This window comes from Mirounga angustirostris, unplaced genomic scaffold, assembly GCF_029215605.1.
Source record: "Mirounga angustirostris isolate CCGP_5_RB_7025 unplaced genomic scaffold, mMirAng1.0.hap1 SCAF_1, whole genome shotgun sequence".
NCBI classification, from domain to species: Eukaryota; Metazoa; Chordata; class Mammalia; order Carnivora; family Phocidae; genus Mirounga; species Mirounga angustirostris.
Genome location: NW_026991709.1, coordinates 207,087,939 through 207,097,112, shown reverse-complemented (window position 1 = coordinate 207,097,112; position 9,174 = coordinate 207,087,939). Strand labels below are relative to the sequence as shown.

The window sequence follows — 9,174 nt, the reverse complement described above, 5'->3', positions numbered from 1 at the left end:
CAGCGTGAGGGGGAACACAAGTAGGGGGAGAGGGAGAAGCAGGCTTCCTGCTGAGCAGGGAGCCTGATGCAGGGCTCGATCCCAGGACCCCAGGATCATGACCTGAGCCGAAGGCAGTCGCTTAACCAACTGAGCCACCCAGGCGCCCCTGGGTCTCATTTATATACCAGCTGTCCCCAGACCGTCAGGGAGAGAAGGGCTGTAATGTTGTCTGGAGTCCCAGTGTCCACTTGAAGAAAAAAGGTTAACAGCCCCATCCATCCACCAATTTCCTTTTATTTCTCAACAGTCCTGAATCAGGTATTGTGATTCTCATTTTGCAGATGAGTAGACTGAGTCACAAGTTAAGGCACATCATTAAGGTCACACAATTAGACATTAAACTGGGGTTCAAGCTGAAGTCCCAACTGGCTTCTGAGCCTTAGCTCTTACATGCTCTGCTGGGCTTCATGGAGAGGAGGTTCTGTTCTCCCCACAGGGCTTCCAGGCCTTCACCAGAGGCTGGAAGGCCTTCCAGAGGGCTGGTAGCTGGGCACATAATGTGCCCCCACCCCGCTGCTCCTCTCTGAGGTTCCGATTCATGTCACCCACACAGGCCCAGGGCCCTTCTGGGGCTACACACCACTTGGAGTGGTCTTCTGTGGCACTGAAGGCTGGTCCAGCTGGCTCAGGGAAAGCTATCTGGGTCACGTCCAGCACATGCTGGACCCTGGAGCAGTTAGAGGGTAGGATGCCATGAGAGTTTTGCCAGAATTGGACCTGCAGGTTACTGCCAAGGGCTTCTGCCAACCAGCCAGAGTACAGGTCTGTGGAGGATGGAAAAAGGGCATGGGCAGGGTCAGGGTCACCGCTAGGGCCCCTTCCCCTTTCTGAGCTCAGTTTCCTCAGTTGTCAGTTCCTGGAAACACAGGGAATGACAAAAACTAATAGCCCTTACCAAATGCTTTACATGCATCCTTTCATTCATAGCAATCCTTTAAAGTAGATATCGGTGTCCCCATTTCTCAGATGGGTTAAACTGAGGCTCTGGTTGAGTCACACATCACATAGCCAGAAACCAATATGTGAACCCAAGTCTGTTACCTACCTCTCATTTGCTTGTGGCTCTCAAAGAGTCCTAGTCCTTATTCCTGACCTGCCCTTAGCCATGGACACACCAGGCACCCCCTCTGCAGAAAAAGAGCTTTGCAACCCTCAGTCTCAGGACTCACCATCTCCAAATTTTCCAAATTTGGCAAAGCTCTGGAATGTGTCCCCTGCCTTGGATGTGAGTGTTACACTGCTGTTCCAGGGGCCATGGAGAACATGGTGGCCCTTGACCGCATCCTCCAGGTAGGGGACTTTCTGAGCGAAGGCCACATCTAGCTTGTGGTCATACACTAGGGGGTAGGTGTAGGTCAGCTGTCTGCCTGGAGGACAAGGGTGGAGAAAACGAAGGACGGTTCCACATTCTGGCCTGGGAATCAGGGATTCACTTTGCCTCCCTGTCCACACTCACCAATCTTCCAGAACTGAGTGAGGGGAAAAGACACACAGAGCAGGGTCTGCCCATAGGTTTGGGCATTAAAAGGCCAGCTGTATGCAGTGGAGGAGGCGGGTGGAGGGAACCGTGGAACACTGTGGACCAGCCAGAAGCCCCCTTCTTGGTCCAGGAGTAGCACACCTGAACGAGAAGACAGGGATGAGAAGGACTGCTCAAGGCATCCCAACAAGCACGTATGCCACCAGGAACACCCTCCACTTGCCAGGGGCCTGGAGAAGGTGTGGACAGGGTCGACACCCCACTGCTGAGCTCAGTTTCTGCAGCTGTCAATTCTCATAGTCAAGAAGAAAAACAATATTAGTACAATGAGGAAGCAGATGTCCAGAGTCTGACAGAGCACCCCCCACCACCACCACCCCATCCCTGGGCAGGGCAGGGGTTAGCTGGGGAAAATGCATAGGAAAACCAGAGCCCTTCCCCAGCCCCAATCCGGGACTCACCCTTTGTGTGCCCCCGGCTGGACAAGTCTTGAGCCCTACTGGGTTTAGGTGGCTGGTCATTGTATAGCAGGAAGGCGAGCTGGGGGGAGATGGATGGGGCAACTTTAAATTTCCCTTCAGGCTGGGCCCTAGAGTCTCATCCCAGGTTCAGCCCAGGAGCCCCTTCACCTGGCTGGCGTTCTGGTACAGCGGCAGCAGGCTGCGGCCCACGGCCCCCGCCGAGCTGTTGATGGACCCCGCGCCGTCGCGCCAGCCCCCTGAGTCCTTATCCATGTACTTGTATCGCAGTCCGCTCTGCGCCGCTTTCCCGGGCCCGCTCTGGGCTGGCAGCTTGTAAACGACGAACCTTGAAGTTGAGGAATGGGAGAAATGGAGGGAGGGGAAGAGAGGGAACCCCAGGCTTCACCCAGTTGCAGTGCACCCCCCAGGCCAACCTCGGGGGATGGTCGGCGCCTGCGCACTCACCAGTCCACAGGCTGCCCCGAGTCCCCGTAGCAGGTCAGGGTCCTTACTGGCACCCACAGCAGCGCGGCCAGGAGCACCGGGCTCAGCGTGGCCATGGCGCTTGGGTCCAGGAATCTGTGTTGGGGCCCGGGTCGCCAGGTCACGAGCCGGGCCGGGCCGGTCCCTAGTCGACTTTCACTTCCCCAGACAGGCGTGGGAACCCCAGCCGGAACCTCACGAGGATGGAGACTGCCCGCGAGACAGAGAAGCTGAAATTTGAAAGTCAGTTCGGGGCCCTCTGGGGGCGGGGCTTCCTTTCTGACCGTCACTCCCCTCGGGCACCTCCACGCGCTTCCGGCGGACTCAACTCTTGATATACTCCACCCACCCGTCCGGCTCAGGCCACGCCTCCTATGACCCCCTCTCCCGCCTCCGACTCCTTTCCTGGCCAATCATAGCTCACATCCTTCCGCTAGGCCCCGCCTCCGTCTCGTTCTACTGTGGCTAGTCTCAAACCGCTGTCTTCCGTTAGCACCCCGCTGCTCCGGCTCCTGGGTCAAACGCAGATTGGATTTTTTCCTTTCCTGTCTTACAACCTGAGGTCTAACTCTTGTGAATTTTGCTCTTTTAAGGGGCGCTTGTGCTCCTGATCCTCCCCCTTTTTATTCCACATGTTTTCCTGGGGCCCCCTGAGGTAGCTATTCAAGGGAATATTTTGGATCGGGTCACGGTGGAGGGTGATGGGGCCAGGCTGAGGGCTGGGGACCGAGGGAGACGGTCCCAGTGAATGTACCTGGGGTTCAAGGCAGGAGACAAGGACGATTTAGGCTAATCTGGGGGTGTGACCGGGAGGGGCGGCAAAGCCTCCAGTGCCAAGAGGGGTCGCTGAAGTTTACATGAGGGTGTGAAGGTGTGTATGGCCCCCCAAACTCACCCCTGAGAGTAAACTTCCTCCCATCTTCCAGCAGCCAAAACCCACAAAGTCAGGCCAACGCTGAACCTTTATCTGGGAGGGGCATTGGTACAGGACCCATAACCATTCACAGCAGATCCAGCCACTATGCAGAGCTTCATTAGTCAAGGTGTGAAGCCCCCTTCCAGGCCCGGGGTCTTTGGGAAGCCTCACCCCACAACCACTCCCACTGCCCAGGGCCTCTTGTAAGCTGGTCTGAGGGTCCAGCTCTCTGAGGGTCTGTCTCTCCGAAATGTCTGAGTGTCCAACTGAGTCCGTTTATTTGGAGGTCTCTCTGTCTTGCTGTATCTGTGTAGCTCTGTGGCTGAGGATGTGTGGGAGCTTGGGTTGGAGGCTCCCCCAGTCTGTCTGTGGGCCAGTCCTTGATCTTTGGGTGGATCTGTGGGGCCGCGAATCCAGGAGAGGGCCCGTCCGAGGGAAAAGCACCCTGTGTGGATCTGCTCTTGTCCCATCCCCAATCCCCAGGACGGGTCCAAGTGTTGGGGCAGGGCTCAAAGATGACGCTTCATGTGCAGGGCCAGGTGATCGGAGCGTGAAAAAGCGCGCGGGCAGAGCTGGCAGCGGAAGGGGCGCTGTCCGGTGTGCTTCCGGTAGTGGCGGGTCAGTTCGTCCGAGCGCGCGAACCTCCAGCCACAGCCGTCCCACGTGCAGGCGTAGGGCTTCTCCCCTGGGGGAAGGGTGGGGGATGAGGAAGCCCTGAGCGCCACTATCCGCCCCACCCCTCCCCGGTCTGCCTCTGCATCTATCTGGTCGCACTCCTTTGCTCAGCCTTGGTCCGTACTGGGGTGAGGCAAGTGAGGCGCCCCAGCACGCAAAATGTAGGGAGGCGCTCAACTCTCAGGGGAAGGCCCTGATTCTGCACCCACGTCCTGCCTCTGCGACCTCAACCCCTCTGTACCTGCATTTGGCGCCAAACCCGTTCTCATTTCCTGGACCCAAGTCGTGTCCCCTACCCCACTGGCTTCATTTACTGTTCCCTATTACCCTGCCTTGGAGTCCTAAAGCCATCCCCACCTTCGTCCTTTGGCTTGGCTCCCTGTGTTCCAGCCCCTCCCTGGGGACCCTCCAGCTGCTGCCTAATTCTGCCCTCCCCCCCGCCCCCCCGGCCTTGACCCTTGGGCTTCGAAATCCAGGCCCAGTCCCCCGTGATTGTTCTCTCCCCAGGCTACTCCTGGCCTCTCCCCACGCGTCTCTGCGCAGGAAGGTACACATAGCCCTGTGGGGACTCCTAAATTCAGGCTTCACACTTCCTCCTCTCCCCAGCCTCTATTCCACAGCCCCGCCCCGTCTTAGGATCCCTGGGACCCAGCTTTCTTCCCCTATGCCCATCCTCCTTTCTATTCCCTCTATCCTCCTGGACCTGCCTCGGCTTCTGGGCTCCGGAAACTGACTCTGGCCCTGCCTCTCCTCCTGAGTGCGGCCACGCCCCCTACAGTCTGGCTCCGCCTCCCCGGCAAGCAACCCACGCTTTATACTCCTGGCGGCTAACTCCGCTCTCGGTTGGCCCCGCACCTGAACCCTCTGTCTTTGACCCCGCCCCTGGCATTCCAAGCTTGTCCCTTCTCCGCAGTCCCTCCTCTAGCCCGCCCCCTTTGTCACTTGCCAGGCTTTCTGCTCTTTAGCCCTTCCCCTGCCCAGGTCTTACGCGTCTCTTCCCTGAGACGCTCCTCAGGTTCCCCAGGTTGTCTCCGTGCCCCCACCCGGCTCCCGGGGTCCCAGGCCGGCTCCCAGCTCCCAGCTCCCTCTGCCCTGCCCGTGGCTCCGAAATTCTGCTTTAGCTCCGCCACTTGCTCGGGTTTTCCAGCTCCCCAGCCATTCCCTGGTCCTGAGGCCCATCCTCCAGCCCCGGGCCCCGCTCCCTCACCTGTGTGCGTGCGCAGATGAGCCTTCAGGTGCGAGCTCTTGGTGTAGCTCTTCCCACAGCCCGGGTGCGTGCATGTGTGCGCCGCCTGCCTCTTGCGCGCCCACGATCGCCGGCTGCGTTTGGATGGCGCCGCGTCCGCGATCCCTCCTGGGTCTCCTGCGGTCCCTCGGAGTCCCGCACCCGCCGTCCCGGGTCCCAGACAACTCAAGAAAGAAGGGGGTGATGTGGGGCCGGGCGCAGGCGCCGGGAGCCCGCGGAAGAGCTGGAAGTGCCCTTGGTACTGCGGCACCGGGTACAGCGCTGGGTACCCGGACAGCAGCCCGTAGGGGGCGCCTGGCGCCGTGGGCACTGAAAGCGCGGTCCTCGAGAAGTAGCTGCCGGAGGAGCCCGCACCTGGCCCGGGGTACACCGGCTGCAGCGGCAGTGCCTTGGGCTCGGGCGCTGGGCCCAGGGCTGAGCCCGCGAAGGCGTCCGGGGCCGGGGCTCTTGGGGCCGGGCGTGCCCAGCCCGGGTGCTCCTCGGGACCCAAGAGCCCAGCCACCAGCCCCGGGCCGCCCACATACGGGCTGGGAGTCTCGGGTGGCGGCGGCGGCGGCGGCGGCGGCGGGAATTGCACCCCGGGGCACTCGCCTGGCGCCAAAGCGCAGGTTTGGGGCGCGCCGCCCGGCTCTGGGCACGAGAAATTGGTGAGGAGGAGATCCAGATCCCAGGCAGTGGCCGAGTCCCTCTCTCCGTCTTCGTCCTCCCTGGGCGCGTCCTGCAACTCCGGCCTCACGTGGAGGGGCAGCCCGGTGGGATCAGGGGGCCCCGGACCCAAGTCCTGCACCTCCTCAGAGCGCCACCACTGGGGAGGGACCCGGTAGCGTGAGGCTTCCGTGGACACCAGGGTACCCTGCCCAGAGATGGAAGGGGCTGGATGCCCTGATGGGGGCAGGCTGGCCAGAGGCTCTGGAAAGGGGTCTTGGTTGCTTGTCCGTCATGTCAGTCTGTCCCCCTCCCTTACACTGCACACTCCCTCCAGCCCCCCCAAGTCCGGGGACAGAGGTCGATGGGTCTGGCTGGAGACCCAAGATAAGACTGACATTATCTGGAGCCACACTCAGGCATGGGGGAAGGGGGGGCAGAGCTAGGCATGGAAGGCTGGGTGGGGGGCAGCCTTGCCTCAGTTTCCCCCAGGCTCTCCCTCTCCTTCCCTGTCCCCCCCAAAATTAATTCCCAAGATTAAATTCCTGCATTTGCTATTTCCCCCGATATCTAGGGTTGTCTTACTGTGGACTGCTGCAGTGTTCAGCTTCAAACCTCAGGTTCTTTTTTTCTTTTCTTTCTTTCTTTCTTTCTTTCCTTTCCTTTCCTTTTTTTTTTTTTTCTCTCAAAGTAAGCTCTATGCCCAACATGGGGCTTGAACTCACGACCCTGAGATCAAGAGTTGCATGTTCTACCTACTGAGCCAGCCAGGTGCCCCTCCAAGCCTCAGTCTTATATGACAAGAATAGGTCCTTAGACCAAGTTCAGACTCCTAGCCTGGACTGAGGACCCCCAGCCTTGGGTAAGATGCAGAGCAAGATGCAGACTAGACACCCCCCCCCCCCGCAAGCTCTAACCACAACCCAGGACCCCAGCCAGCCCACCTACACCCCACCTGGCCCCACCTTGAGAAAGTCCTCCTGTGTGTCCAGGAAGGGGCCCAGGGTGGTCAGCGTGCTGATGGAGGGCAAGGCGGTCTCAGCTGCAGCCATGGCCGGCTGGTGCCCACCCTGGGCCTCAGGCCTCCTCTCCCTCCGTGGCCTCGTGGGCTCTGAGACACCAATGGCCCCTTGGAGGGCTCCTCTCTGCCCTCAGCTGATTGGCTGCAGCCCCTGATAAGAGGCAGGCAAGGCGGGGGTCACTGTTTCTGAGGAAGAGACCTCATCTCAGCCTGTTTAAGGGCTGGGCCTTAAGGACTGACCCCATATATAAAGCCAAGTCAGAGGTTCAGGGGCTGGGGGCTCAGAGGTTGAGGGTTCAGGTGTTGGGTAAAGCGAGGCACTGAGTCCCCCCAAAAGGATAGACTTGGTGCCCTACTCTTAGTTATCTTCCTGTAGAAGGGGTAACAGACAGAATGGGGATCCTGAGAAGGGGCTCTGAGACACCCTTTCCTGTGACCAGGCCCCTGTAGCTCTCCCCCTCCCCAATAAACACCAGCAACCGTGTTGATGGCGGGACTTGGCATGAAGTCCCTGCCAAGCCAAGCATTATCAGACACCCCAGATGTTGGAGCCTGCTATCAGGTGGGGGCCCAGAACAGCCGAAGCTCTGTTCCTGATGAGTGGGAGGGTTGGGGGCTGGGGCTTCACGGTGGGTTGGTTTCAGATTGCCTGGATTGTGAGTTCCCAGGGCCTGAGCCCAGTGCCAGGAGGAGCCCCTCCCAATCGGCCGCCTGCTGTCGACCATGGACCCTCTGGGGGGTGCTGCGTGGAGTTGGGCTGTGTGTGGGGGGGATGCTGCTGTGACCACAGTTGCTCTGGTGTGATGGGGCCGGGGTGGGGGAAGTGACCCCCTCTGCGGGGTGAAATGGGACGGTCGGATCAGGCCACAGGAAGTACCTGAGGATGCGCAGGAGACCCTCAGCAGCCCCTGCTCTAGGCCTGGCTGCTCTCTGATTGCTGCCCCACATGGGGGGGGGGATCCAAGCTTCTACACCAGGCACCTCCACTGTTGTGCCCTGGGAACCCGGGTGGACGCTACGGACACGTCATAGACACCTAGTTCACGGTCATATCCACGCACAGTCGGCAGTTACATAGCGACACAGATTCCTGGCCCCATATAGTCCCTGCACACGGAACTGTGCGTCTGCCTGTCATGTAGGCCCTGCACAGACACCCAATTCCCAGGCACAAAAACACAGCTCTACACTGCACAGGTTACACAGTGATGTGGTCACACGATCTCTCAGACACAGAATTCATAATCACACAGACAGGTACTGCCACAATCACACACTGTGGCAGAAACACACGGGAACACACAACCACTCACAAACCCACGATGATGCAGTAATGCACACACCTATACATCAGACACAACCATTCATGGCGCTGTAGAAAACCTACCACCTTACATATGCAGGCCCCCTGTCACTGTCACAGTTTGTAAGTGCTCACGCAATTGCACAGCTACCAATGCCCAACTGTAGGGGGCACGGCCAGTCAAAGACAACCCTGCCAACGTGGAATCTAACACTCTGATAGTGAAAAGCGCAAACCCTGCCCAGATGTAGACACATTACCACAAACCCACAATCAGAGTTGGTGCATCACAAACGCATCGCACAAAAAGGCAAAATATTATCATGTGCCACAAAGGGAGCGGGGAAGCAAGTAATATAAAAGCCAGCTCAATGCACCCACTAAGATGGCCATGTAGAGAGAAATTGGAACCCCGTAAACTGCTGGTGGGAATGGAAAATGCAGCTACTGTGGAAAAGTCTGATGATTCTTCCAAAAGTTAAACAATCCAAAAGTTGGACAAGAGTTACCATATGACCCAGCAATTCCACTCCCAGCTTTATATCCCAAAGAATTGAAAACAGGTAGTCAGGGATGCCTGGGTGGCTCAGTTGGTTAAGTGTCTGCCTTTGGCTTGGGTCATGATCTGTGGGTCCTGGGATGGAGCCCCACATCGGGCTCCTCGCTCAGCGGGGAGCCTGCTTCTCCCTCTGCCTCACTCCCCTGGCTTGTGCTCTCTCTGATAAATAAATAGATAAAATCTTAAAAAAAAAAAGACATAAAGATTAGTGGCTTCCAGGGGGCAGGGGAAGGAGGAATGGGGAGTGACTGCTAATGGGTACAAGGTCTCCTTTTGGGGTGATGGAAATGTTCTGGAATTAGATAGAGGTGGTGGTTGCACAACATCGTGAATGTGCTACATG

General features: G+C 58.5%; 2 protein-coding genes across 2 annotated transcripts; both read right to left on the bottom strand.

The window, feature by feature from the left end:
- Positions 1-261: 261 nt before the first annotated feature.
- DNASE2 (deoxyribonuclease 2, lysosomal) lies at positions 262-2,732 on the bottom strand. Its single transcript, XM_045862922.3, is given in 7 exon segments — positions 262-472; positions 475-806; positions 1,212-1,409; positions 1,499-1,663; positions 1,984-2,062; positions 2,152-2,329; positions 2,449-2,732. Coding segments are annotated over 7 exon segments (1,098 nt in total). The 5' UTR covers positions 2,544-2,732; the 3' UTR covers positions 262-421.
- A 202-nt stretch (positions 2,733-2,934) lies between these two features.
- Positions 2,935-7,516, bottom strand: KLF1 (KLF transcription factor 1). Its single transcript, XM_045863862.3, has 3 exons — positions 6,914-7,516; positions 5,265-6,108; positions 2,935-4,067 (listed from the first exon to the last, which is right to left on the bottom strand). The coding sequence occupies exons 1-3, from the start codon at positions 6,998-7,000 to the stop codon at positions 3,892-3,894; spliced, it is 1,107 nt and encodes a 368-aa protein (XP_045719818.1). The 5' UTR covers positions 7,001-7,516; the 3' UTR covers positions 2,935-3,891.
- Positions 7,517-9,174: the final 1,658 nt, after the last annotated feature.

Bases quoted from the DNA above. Each gene is read 5' to 3' on its own strand.
- KLF1 (XM_045863862.3), bottom strand. From the start codon at position 7,000: ATGGCTGCAGCTGAGACCGCCTTGCCCTCCATCAGCACGCTGACCACC. The intron at 6,109-6,913 runs GTGGGGCCAGGT...GTCCCTCCCCAG, and splicing joins CACAGGAGGACTTTCTCAAG to TGGTGGCGCTCTGAGGAGGT. The intron at 4,068-5,264 runs GTGAGGGAGCGG...CCCTTCCCCCAG, and splicing joins TCATCTGCGCACGCACACAG to GGGAGAAGCCCTACGCCTGC.